This window comes from Aethalodelphis obliquidens, unplaced genomic scaffold (assembly GCF_003676395.1).
Source record: "Aethalodelphis obliquidens isolate GAN/ISIS:26980383/991018 unplaced genomic scaffold, ASM367639v1 scaffold7, whole genome shotgun sequence".
In the NCBI taxonomy this organism is placed as follows: domain Eukaryota; kingdom Metazoa; phylum Chordata; class Mammalia; order Artiodactyla; family Delphinidae; genus Aethalodelphis; species Aethalodelphis obliquidens.
This window is the reverse complement of record NW_020837951.1, coordinates 67,491,812-67,504,708: the sequence shown is the minus strand read 5'-3', so window position 1 is coordinate 67,504,708 and position 12,897 is coordinate 67,491,812. Positions and strand designations below refer to the sequence as shown.

At 44.5% G+C, this 12,897-nt stretch overlaps 1 protein-coding gene across 2 annotated transcripts in view; it reads right to left on the bottom strand.

The window, feature by feature from the left end:
* Nucleotides 1-12,897, bottom strand: part of ADAMTSL1 (ADAMTS like 1) — a 470,361-nt gene that overhangs the window by 94,692 nt on the left and 362,772 nt on the right. For both annotated transcript variants that reach the window (XM_027105928.1, XM_027105929.1), the window contains 2 exons: nucleotides 10,902-11,030; nucleotides 2,376-2,555 (listed from right to left, as the gene is read on the bottom strand). In XM_027105928.1, coding sequence (XP_026961729.1) covers nucleotides 2,376-2,555; nucleotides 10,902-11,030 — 309 coding nt within the window. The remainder of the gene's footprint in view (nucleotides 1-2,375; nucleotides 2,556-10,901; nucleotides 11,031-12,897) is intronic.

Genomic DNA, 12,897 nt, shown 5'->3' with positions numbered 1-12,897 from the left:
TAATATTCCCACAAAAATATTGAAATTGAATATTGAGGGAAATGGAGTTCCCTCAAGAGTACTGAAATTGAATAGTCCTTCAAGAACATTACAATTCAAGAAGTCTTTGCTTATTTATTAAGAGCCAAAAGGAGAGGTTATGTCCCATCTTTAAAACCATCGATCTTTCGGGGCCAAATGTCACACCCTCCTAGTGTCCTTACAGCTTCTGTCTTAATTTACTTCTTCAGGGCATGTCCAGCTGATCTTCTGAGGGAAACTGTAAATTCCCCAAGGACAGAGGTCACTGCTTTTATTTATCCTAAAGCTCTACATGGGACTCCGAGGCAACACTTAATGAATAGTCATCCCACTTAATGAATAGTTATACGAACTCATGAGTGAAAGTCCGCCTCATGACACTTCAAGTCTCCACATTACAGGTTAAGTCACAGGCCTTGGCATGAAACCTCAGCTTTACACATGAAATCCCTCATGTAAAAATTAAGTCACATTTTGGGCTGATTAAAAAAGAGAGAAACACTACTTCTATGTCCATTAAGTACCTAAAGAAAGTAACAAATTTTGATGAATAAACCAAGACTTCTGATTGCAGAAAGCCCTAAAATTAAGAATCTAACTAGTGATTTTTTTTCCCATCCAGTTTGATTAAAATGGGAAGACGTCATGTTCTTCAAACTCCACGTTCACGGTCACACTGCATTAGCATTGGAATGCTGCAGATCTGGCTCCCAGACCGTACACACTTCACTGGTGGAGCTACGGTAGCAGCTACACCTCCCGTGCTTTCAGCTCTGTTAGCAGAGGCGACAAGGAAGGGTTATTAGGGAGGAAAAGCCCACAGTAAGCTCCACAACTCAGTGTGGGGCAAGAGTCTCTAGGCCCCAGGCTCCAGACGAGCAGCTCAGCCAGATGAAATCCAACACAAAACAAATCACATCCTTCGCGGAGCTGATTTTCTGCGGCTTCCTAAGATAACTGGAGGTTTATGCAGCCACCGTTGAGATGAAAACCCATGTGGGCATCTCTGAAATTTGAGTGGGCAGGGGTAGACCCTGTGCTTTGGTATATCATCAGTTTGGGGTGTGAAAATATAAAGTTTACTTCTTTTTCCCCGCGGAAGCCCATAATGTATGTATGCGTATGTATGCGTGGTGTGTAATTATTCATATTTCTCACATTTTCCTTTTTTTTCCCCTAAGAGTGATGGCTTTCTCTTCCTGAGATAGCCAGCACACGTGCTCTAATAATTGCCTTTTAAAAAAAGTAAGACAAAAACAAGCTTCTTTATCCTATCCCACCAATTCCCAGACTCTGTGGGGAAGAGAAGCAGAGAGTCCTAATCCAGGGGACAAAAGGGTTGTAGCTTGCACGTGGCTGAGTCCAGCCCTGGGCATCAATGAGTGTTGATGGTGTCTCAGCAATTGTTGTTATTTTTAAATAACTATTTTATGCCACGAACTGTGTTAGACTCTTTAATCAGAGGTCCTTATGTTTGGGGGTGCTGTAGTCTGAATGTTTGCATCCCCCAAATTCACACGTTGAAATCCTAACTCCTTCAAGGTGATGCTATTAGGAGGCAGGGACTTTGGGAGATGATTAGGTCATGAAGGTGCAGCCCTCCTGGTTGGGATTAGTGTCCTCAACACAGAGACCCCTGAGAGCTGGCTCATCCCTTCAGCCACATGAGGGCACAGTAAGAAGCCATTATTCTGCATCCACACAGAGGGCCTTCACCAGAGCCCGACCATGAGGGCGCCTGGATTCTGAACTTCCAGTCTCTAGAAGTGTGAGAAACAATCTTCTGTTGCTTATAAGCCACCCAATCTGTGGCTATTTTGCTATAGCAGCCAGAACGGACAAAGACGGGGGTGTACACGTGTGGACTTCAGGTGGACTAGACTACGAACTTCCTGAAATTTTACAAAAAATTTTGCATTTATGATTTTTTCTCGACAAGGTAATCTATCGTTTTCGTCTGATTCTCCAAGAAGTCCTTAACATAGAAGGAGTTAAGAGCGACTGCTGTACTTCTGTTACCTCTATTTGCCAACCCCTACCCAAATATGGGCAATCTTGCTCCATAAGTTTCTACACAGAGACTAGCATCTATGGCTTAGCAAGGTTAAGTGACCTGCCCAGGTTACACAGTGAGTCAGCAGTAGAGCTAGGGTTCTAACTGACATCTGTGTGGCTTGCTTGGCCCCAAGGTCTGTGTTCTTTCTACTGGGAGGCCCCAAGGTGGGGAGAAGGGAAGGGATATTGATTTTACTTTTATGCACTTAATTGGATCAGGGACAGGAGGAGGTAGAGGGTGGGTTAGACAGTCACCCCCAGTGGGGTCCACAGGGGGCAGCCGGCCTCGAGGTGTTTACCTAGGATCAGTAGCTGGGTGTTCTCAGTCAGCTCCCCGTGCAGATTGGCCGCCCTGCAGGAGTACAGGCCCTGATCCGAGGAGGACACGGCTGTGAGCAGCAAGGAGCCCTCGTGCAGATGGTGAGGGGCGCCCAGTTTGCTTTTATTCCTGAACCAAGTGACTTCGGCTTCAGGCACACCTAGGAGGAAAGAAAATAAACTCATCAGCCAACACATTCAGGTGACCCTGGAGGCATTTATAGCCTCTTGCCAGGGCCCGCCCCAGGGCTGCTCTGCAGGAAGCATGTGCCTGGGCGTCTTCTACTCCCCTTCAGCCAAACTAAATAATGCTTCTGACCTCTCAGCTGTCTTGAGATCTTTTGCCTTTTAAACCTTACACTGATGAGGCAGGAAGAGAGAGGCCGGTTCAAGAAGAGGAAGGAGGCAGCTGGGAAAAGGGCACTTGCCAGGGTGGAAGGAGTGAACCCAAATTCTTTGCAGAAAACACCTCAGAACCGAATGTATACACCAGTGCAAATGAATGACTGACAACTACACGAAACAAGCCTAACGTTAAATAAGAAAAACCAGGCATGAAAAAGCACACACAGTACACAGTATGATGTTGTTTCTGAAAGTAGAAAACAAAAATTGGTAACATCAGTACTCTGTTGTCAGCAGTCAGAGTGGGGGGCTCCTCTGAGACTGGGATGGACGGGGAGGGGTTGTGACTGAGAGTGGGGACAGGGAGCTTGGTTGCTAGTAATCCTCTGTTTTTTGACTTGGGGGCTGGTTTGGTGGGCTTGGGACCTTTATGATATGAGCACTTTTCTGTATAAATATTATATCTCAGTAGAAAGTTAAAAGCTACAAAATGTTGATATATTCATGAACCAGACAAATGAAAGCTGCTAGATCCTTACCAGAGTTGACACTCCACGTAGAAAACAAGGCTGTATTTTTTGAAGCCTAAGTATTTTCTTAGAACAAGAAAAGATTGAACTATCAGTATCACCACAGAAAAAGAAAGACAAAAAGAAAGTGTTCTGCTCTCTCCTCAATCTAAGTTATTGTTGTGAGAGAGAGAGCTGGGGAGAGTATGCACATCTGAATTGGGATGGGGTTCCAGTCTTTGGAAGTCAGGCTCTATCCTCTAGGAGTGTTATGGACTAAATGTTTGTGTCCTTTGCAAATTCATATGTTGAAGTCCTAACTACCATCAGTGTGATGGTGTTAGGAGGTGAGGCCTTTGGAGATTGTTAGGTTTAGATGAGATTGTGATGAGGGGGGTGGCTCTTGTGATGGGATTAGTGCCCTTATAAGAAGAGACCTTCTCTTTCTCTCTCTTCATCTTGCTGTGAGGACACAGCAAGAGATAGCTGTCTGCAAGCCAGGAAGAGAGTCCTGGTCAGGAACTGAATGGGCTGGCACCTTGATCTTGGAATTGCCAGCCTCCAGAACCATGAGAAATAAACTTCTGCTGTTTAAGCCACCCAACGTATGGCATTTTGTTATAGCAGCCTGAGTAGACTAAGACAAAAGAATGGCTTTAATTCCTGAGGAAGTTTCCCTGTGGGTCACATGCTGGTAAGCAGGGCCCAGCTCAGGACAAGCCTTCTGAGATGGTCTGCATAGGAGGCCAAGCTCTGAGTGAGCTGAGAGACATAAAGCGTGTGGCATTAATTCCCAGGTCTCCAGGGAGTAGAAAGCTCCGTCCCTTGCACCGTCTAGCCCGCTGACTCAGCTCACAACGTTTGCTCATAAAACTCTTGGACATGTATCCAGGGCAGGTTTAGAATGTCAGATCCAGGGAAATAGGGTCAAAGCCAGGAACAGTCAGAGCCAGAGCTTTAGTCCTGCGCTTTCCCTGAGTTGGGGATGGATTTTGCCCTTGGGGCAAATGCAGCCTTACCCTTCATGGGCAGCCTACTGTTGAAAATGAAGACACCTTCAAGGAGTTACCTGTGTACCTGTTGTTTGTCCTTGATGAATAAAATTTACCCACAGTCTACTTTGTAACAGCCAGCTCATCAGCCCTCATTATGACCCCTTGAGCACTTGCTGTTCCTGAACTCCCAGTGTCAGGAAGTGGGGTGGGATGGAAGGGTGGTCTCATATGTTCCCTCACTAACAATGAGCTACCTTGTGTGAATTCACTGGTGTCCTTGCTGGCCTGCTGCCTCAGGTGGAGTTTCCAGTGGTGGAATGGTGGCCTAAGGTGTGTGGCCCAAGTGTTTGGCCAATCTGTAGGGCTCTTCTCCCTGTTAATGGGGAACAGGAGAGTGACTCTCTGGTCCTCTCTCTTCTGTTGTTGTTCAGATTACCCATAATTCAATGTGAGTCACTAGGGACTGGCAGGCTGGCCGGAGAAAGGAGGCAAGGCTGCTGAAAGGGGTGGAGACTTGGATACTGCAGCCCTGACCCATCAGGGAGGGGCACACACTGTGAAACTTAAGGCTCAGGTGCATGAGAGGGGCCAGGCTGGCACTATCTCTAAATACACCTGGAGAAAAGATGCAGGTGAGAGGCAGAAAAGATGATTTTTCATTGCAGCACCACTAGGGAGAGCAAGAGCGTCATGATGCCCAGCCATGCCAGCTTAGACTTTGGTCCCTGAGCTCCATTTTCATGTTGGGGAAAAAAAAAATTCCATGGCACTCAGGAGAAAGCCTCTGAAAAGTAAGTTGAAGAAAACCCTTCCAGTTATTTCTCTCCTGAAAGTGCAAGGAAAAATGAGGTCCTACAAACCATCTTTTGCAAGTATTCACCCACTTTCCCTCACCATGAACTGATTACACGTAGCACTTGTCACTGGCACCTTCCTTGGAGGAGGGCTGTGGGCAGTAAGCACAAAATCCCTGATAGGAACTGAGGCTGTTCTAGAGCGAGGAGGCAGGGCAAGAGAACCAGACTAATGGGCTGTCAGTTCCGCCAGCAAAAGCGTGGTGACTAAGTGCATGGTCGGGGGGAATGCTCTCTCTCCATGACAGTGTCCATGGGCCATGGCATGAGTGTCTTCAGAGCCAACACTGTGTTTACACGGTCAGCTCCTGCAGCAAGACTTGCTGCTCCCCTGTGTGTCATTCACTGGTCAGGGCTTATGTGACTGTACGGCAGCCAGAGGGGAGACACGGATGGTGAGAAAGAAGAGGAGGAGGAGGGAGAGAGAGATGACCCAGGGATGGAACCATTTCTCATGTCTCCGGGAAGTGGGTGTAAGCTTCTTCCTTCATCACTTCATCACTCTTGGCCTCATGCCCCTTTGAAAGGAAGGCTGTTTAACAGGACAAAACAGAGTCTTGGCTAAAAGGGCTGAATTCCTCAGTTGAGAGCAGGGGAGTTCATGGGAGAAATGGACGTGTTCAGGATAACGAAGGGTAGAAGGAAGTGACCTCCAGTCTCTGTAAAACCGGGACCACAGAAGTGACAGCGGTGCCGAGGGAAGCCAAATGATGTAGGAATCATTCTTTAATACATAGATTAGCAAACCTCTCTTAGACTTCCTCAAACACGGACCTGCATCAAGAATTTGCCAATGGAGATGGAGTTGCTGGTGTCACATTTTGGGGGATTCCTGCCTGTGATCATGCGCCTTAAGCAGAGAATGACACCAAAAAGATACTTTGGAATGACAGCCAGTCCTGCCATGACCGGTTCTGACATATTACAAACAAAGTTGGAACAAGGGGAGAAGAAAAATAAACGATGCACCAGAGATCTCTTTTTTCTTTTTCTCTCAAGAGATGACAATGATACTTCAGAAAATATCACCAACCCTCATATATGCCAGAGTCCCTGGAAAAGGTACCAGATATACATACCTAACAATGATGTTTAGAATACCTAGACATTGGGAATGCACCAAGGTCAGGAGCTGTACAAAAATATCCTGAACATATTAGATGGAGAAAGAACATTTACTGAGTATTTGCTATCAGTCAAACATTTAATAAACATAATCACTCATTTTTCACAAAGGTCCTACAAAGCACTGTTATTAACTCCATTTTACTGATGAGGAAATTGGGACCTGAAGAGATTAGGAAATCTGCCTAAAATGACATTAGTTTGGATTCCTGAATGATTACATGGGGACAGAGTCCCTGTACCTCCTCTCTACCTCATGGTCCATCAGTGACCTACAAATGGCAGGTGGGGATCCAAACTCAGATACATTTAATGCTAGGGATCCCCTTCCTAACAAGTACATGACACCGCCTGCCATTATACCAGGCTGCTTCCTTAGAAAAGGTACGAATTGCTGCACTGTTATTTCTGGTATCAAATCCTTAAATATTTCCTACTTTGCGGATTAACCTTTCTGCTGTAATTGTAACACCAAGATTATTGTTAAGAGAGAACTTTCTAGAATCCATTTGTGCTGGCTTTGCTAGTGCTCTTCTTGGTGAGAAGCTTAGTCAGGTTGTGGAAGGTTTTTTTTTTCCCAAGCCTGTAGATGTGACAGCACATTCTACAGAAAGAAATGTCTGAAGAATGACAAAAAATATACATCACAGAACAAAGTCCAAAGCTATGCTGTTGACAAGTTAGTTGGATAGGCTCCACACTCTGGACTCCCTGGTATGATTTGTGTCTAAAAAAGGAAGGAAAAGGACCTGCCTTTACTTTCCCCCCTTTGTGGCATATCTTATCAATAACACAGTGCTCTCCCTGCTGCTTGAAAGGATCAGTAAATGAGTGTAGTCATAATGGGATGTAACTTGATATGATTATGAGGATTAGCGTCTTTAATCTCCACTGAGCTGCCAGGTAGGGTGATGTATAATCATCTTTTTTTAAATCCCAGACAGGATATTCTTGTTAACTAGACCACTTGTTACACTTGGAAGGCTGCTTGCACCATGGTGACTTGTCAACATCTTGAGGTGGGGCATCCACTGAAAGGTACACCTTGACATGATAAGTTCTAGAAGTTTCTTTGATGGTTTGGTGCAAGACAAGGAAAGGATACAGTAGCTTAAATGTCAGCCTTGGCAATTATTCTAAAGAACCATGTAAGTCTGGAAAGGTTCTCAGCCTTCCACATTTCTTCACACTGACTGTGGCAGACACTGCTGGCTGTTTCTTCTTTTTCCTGGGTACCCAGCCTGGCTGTATTTCCCAGCAGCCCTTGTAGCTGTGAGTAGCCATGTGACTAAGAAGGAATGTGAGAAGTAGTAATGTGTGCTACTTCCAGGTGTCACCCTTAAAATCTTCTCAACCATCGTCTACACTTTGTTTTTCCCCTCTTCTGGTTGACAGGATAGAGAGAACCTCTGGGGAGACCTTGGAAGGCATGTATTCAAGATAACATAGCCACCAGTGTTCTGTGATGCTGAAGGACTGTGGGGGGCAGATCCCTTCCAGCTGACCAGGACCACTCTCTGGACTCCTAGGTAGGCAGTAATAAACTTCTATTGTGTTTGAGTCATTACACATTTGGGAATCTACTTGTTACCAGAGTCTAGCCTTCCCTAGTTAATACACTGCCTATCATTGACTCCTCAACTAGTTATTTCTACATGACCAGTCCTCACAATTTTATATCCTAAGTCTGCAAAAGCTACCCTTGCTCCAAACTGTACCATAATCTAGGAAAGCATATAAGATCTAGCCCTTGCCTATTCCCCACCTCCCAGCCACATGTCACACTACTTTCTCCATCCTACAGACACCCCGGCCACATTTCACTCCTTCAGATGCAACACACTCTTTCTACCTCAGGTACATCCTGTTCCCAATGACTGAAACACTCCCTCCTCCTCCAACCCTTTATCTCCTACTCAGTTTTCTGAATTTTCTTAAATAGAGAACAAGTTTGGGAGTGGTATTAAGGGATTGGATCACTTTTCAAGAAAAAGCCTCATCATACTCATTGCTTAATGCTTTTTATGCTTAAGAGTTGGGAAGAATTTGTGAGGCTGAATTTTACATGTTGAAAACATATGTATGCAAAAAGTTATTTAATGAAAAACTGCTAACAACTCAAACATGTAAGGACATGAGTTATTCTAGGTAAATTATGTAATATTTTTAAAATACACTATTATATAGCCATTAAAATTATGTCACAAGAGAGCCATAAAAGCTACTTGTAGTATCAAAGTAAAACTAGTTTTTTCTGCCATTTAGCATTATAGCTGTCAGCATTTTGACTGGAGACTCAGCTCAAGAATGATTTCTTTGTCCAGTAAATTCACAGACCAACAGTTTAATCAAAAGCAGGCTCTTTCCCATCTACATTGAATAAAAATCTTACTTAACGAAAGGCATAATGGCAGAGACACACATTTATTTTAGTTAACCATGATTAATACAAATGGCCCTATGAATAAACATAAAAGCAAAGAACGTAATGTACATAGCCAGGCAAAAACTGGACCTAACAACCTAGGATTTCACCATCAGGTTACCAAGAGTGAGTCTCTGGATGAAGTCGGGAGACATGGCCTTAGGTGGCATGGAAGAGTTGACCAAAGCTGGTTTGACTGTCTTGGGTTCACCATGATAAATACTCCTCCACCTGGATTCTGGTTCTCTCAGTCTCCCTCAAATGCCCAATTCCTTGCTTTTGCTGCCCTTTGCTTCCCATTTTTTTAGTCCTACCAATCCCAGTGCTCAAGAGGAGACCCAACATGGTCCATCATATCTCTAGTTGGTGTTGCGTCTCCAAGGCCCATGTTCCTAGTGATCACGTGAGGAGTGATGGTCCTGCACAAAGGACCCTGCCTCTACCACCAGGCTGTGTATAGAGGGGCAACTCATTCATGGGAAGCCCTGTCAGAGATTCTGTCCTAATAGGGCCTGAAGGGATTTAGTTCCAGAAGCTTTCACTGATGAGGTTGGATGCACAGGCCAAGGGAAGCTTTACCAAGAAGAAGCTAATGCATGATGACAGAGAGAGATTTATACTTTTGGGTTCCTGGAGCTACCAGAACATTTCAGAGAAAAACCAGACCTGGCTGTTCTTTGGAAACAACATGCTCTAGATGAAGATTCTCCTCCTACTTCTTTTAAAATGGGTTCTCTCTGGCCTTATAAATCACAAGTGGAGGTAAATCTTCCAATGCTGGGGTTGAGATCTAAGATGAAGAAACCCCCAGAGCAGGGGGTGCCAATGCCTGTCCTTTTTGCAGACAGGGTATGACTGGGGAACCGTGGTTTGGGTGCCGCAGGAAGATATATCTGATGAGGACAGCAATCAGGGGACTGTGGCTGGGCACAAGAGCCATCCGTTTTTTCTTTGCACTGTGGGTGTGAAAACCCTTGGGGTAGACAGGCTAGCAGTTCACAGGAGGGGAGAATTGGTAGCTGAGCTTTGTTCCAGTCTATGTGGGTGTTTTTTATTTTTTAATTGACAGTAGACGCCTTCATGAAGAGCATACTACAACCTCCTCTGGTCCACTACTCCTCCACTTTCCTGTGACTTTCTGGTCCCTTTAGGCCTCTGAGTTTGCAAGGCCTACCCAAGGGCAATGTCTATTATCACACTCCTAACAGCATCGGCTGTTTTCATTAATGACTCCTACCCACTTCTGAAGTGAGTAAGCTCCAGGTTCCTGTTGATCTTACCCCTGCCATCCACTCCCGAGCTTTCCACCACCACTGCCCTGAGTTCAGGCCCCAGCACCTCTGCTCTAAACTACTATGATGGCTTCTTTTTTTTTCTGGATATGAATTTATTTATTTATTTATTTTGGCTGTGTTGGGTCTTCTCTAGTTGCTGTGCATGGGTTTTCTCTAGTTGCGGCAAGCGGGGGCTACTCTTTGTTGCGGCGCATGGGCTTCTCATTGCGGTGGCTTCTCTTGCTGCAGAGCACGGGCTCTAGGCGCACGGGCTTCAGTAGTTGTGGCACACGGGCTCAGTAGCTGTGGTGCACGGGCTTAGTTGCTCCGCGGCATGTGGGATCTTCCTAGACTGGGGCTCGAACCCGTGTCCCCTGCATTGGCAGGCGGATTCTTAACCACTGCACCACCAGGGAAGCCCTACTATGATGGCTTCTTAACTGGACTCTCTGTCCCTGTATTTCTTTTCTTCAATCCATTTTATGCACTGCATGGCCCCTTAATGTCACTTTCAATCTGCCTTTGTCTGAACTCCTCATCAAAGTCTCCCACGGCACAGGTGCAACCCACATTACTAAAGTTTAAGCCCCACCACCCTATCTATGTACTCTGGGCTCCGGCCAGACCAAAGCACACGCTGTTCCCCTGAAGTCCTGCAGCTTCGCTGCTTCCATGAATCTTCTCACACTCCGTCATCACCCTGGAACACCCTCTGCCCCCATCTTTGCATGCTCACATTCTACCAGTATGCAAGACGGAGATAAAAACCACCTCTTCTCCCTTAATCTGTCCCAGTTTTCCTCCTCTCAACTTCCGGCAGCACTTTCCACTTTCAGAGTGACTGAGGTTCATGCTTCAGTTTTCCTACTAGCCCCAAATCCCTGAGAGTAGAATTTGTACTTATCTTTTCAGCCCCCAACCTAGCACAGGGCTCCATTAATATTTGAACAAATGGATTAACATATGAATGCATTTCTCACCTGCAACTTGGCAGTTAATAGTCACATTCACGCCTCCAACTGTTTTGACGGTGCCTCCTACATCAACTGTGATGGCAGGTTCCTCCGTGTTGAACACAGTCCCTCGGGATGTTTTCACTAGTGGCTTTCCTGAGGGTGAGAAGGAGCATGACATTTTATTAGATGGTGGCTTTGGGTATTCCCTTGAAACACGAGATGACCAACAATGAACAAGGGACATACCCAGGCTTTTTCCACTGACCGTGTTTTCCTTTGAAAAAACTCTAACTGTATACTATAAAAACCATCCGTCCATGCACCTACCTGTCTAGCTACCGTAGAATTGTCACAAAAAGAATCTGAGGAGAGAGCATGGTATCCAACAAGTTGGGATGATTTGTGCATCTTATCATTAAACAAATGATCCAATACATTCGATTTTTATGGGCTTAAATTTTTATTTTGAGATAGTTGTAGATTCACATGCAGTTATAAGAAATAACACAGAGCAATCCTGCGTACTCTCTACCCAGTTTCCCCCAATGGTAATATCTTACAAAACTAGAGTACAATGTCATGACTAGAACACTGACATTGACGAAGTTAAGCTACAGAACAACATTTCCATCCCTGCAAGGATCCCTTATGCTGCCCCCAGCCCTGCCTTAAGCCTTTGGCAACCATTAATCTGTTCTCCATTTCTTATAATTTTGGCATTTCAAGAATGTTATATAAATGGAATCATACAGTATGTAACTTTTTTTGATGGGCTTTTTTTCACTCAGAATAATTCTCTGGAGATTCTTCCAGGTCTCACATGGTACCGTGGTGGCATGTATCAATAGTTTGCTCCCTTTTATTGCTGAGTAGTATTCCATGGTATGGACGTACCAAGTATGTTCAGCCATTCACATGTTGAAGGACATCTGGGTTCTTTCCACATTTTGGCTATTCAAATAAAGCATCTATATACATTCCTGTACAAGTTTTTGTCTGAACATTTGTCTTCATTTTCTATGGGATAAATGCCCAGGAGTGTAATTATTAGGTCATACAGTAGATTTTTAAGGAACCACTGAACTGTTTTCCAGAGTGGCTGTATCATTTCACATTCCCACCAGTAATGTATGAGTAATTTAGTTTCTCTGCATCCTCGTTAGCATTTGACGTTATCATTAGTTTTAATTTTAGCCTTTCTGATAGGTGTGTATTGATATCTCATTGTGGCTTTTTAAAAATTTGCATTTCCCCAATGGCTAATGATATTGAACATCTTTTCATGTGCTTATTTTTCATCTTTATATCTTTGATGAAATGTCTCTTCATGTCCTTTAGCATTTTATAATTGGATTATTTTTTACTACTGAGTTCTGAGAGCTCTTTACATTCTAGATGTAAGTCATTTGTCAGATATGTGGTTTGTAATAAATTTCTCCCAATCTATAGATTTTTCCCCCTATCTTCTTTAAAAATTTTTTTTAAAAACATTTATTTATTTTTGGCTGCATTGGGTCTTCGTTGCTGTGCACGGGCTTTTTCTAGCTGCAGCAAACCGGGGCTACTCTTCGTTGCGGTGCGTGGGCTTCTCATTGCGGTGGCTTCTCTCGTTGCAGAGCACAGGCTCTAGGTGCGTGGGCTTCAGTAGTTCTGGCGCACGGGCTTAGTTGCTCTGGGCATGTTGGATCTTCCTGGACCAGGGATCGAACCTGTGTCCCCTGCATTGGCAGGCAGATTCTTATCCACTGTGCCACCAGGGAAGCCCGTGTGCCACCATGGAAGCCCTCCCCTATCTTCTTAACAGGATCTTCCACAGAGCAGAAGTTTTTAACTTTGATGAAGTCCAATTTATCGAGTTTTCCTTTCATGGATCATGCTTTTAATGTTAAGTGTAAGATCTATTTACCTAGACCAAGATCCTAAAAATTTTTTCCTATTTTTTTCCCTAAAAGGTTCCTAGTTTTACATTTTACATTTAAGTCTGTGATATATTTTGAGTTAATTTTCGTATAAGGCATGA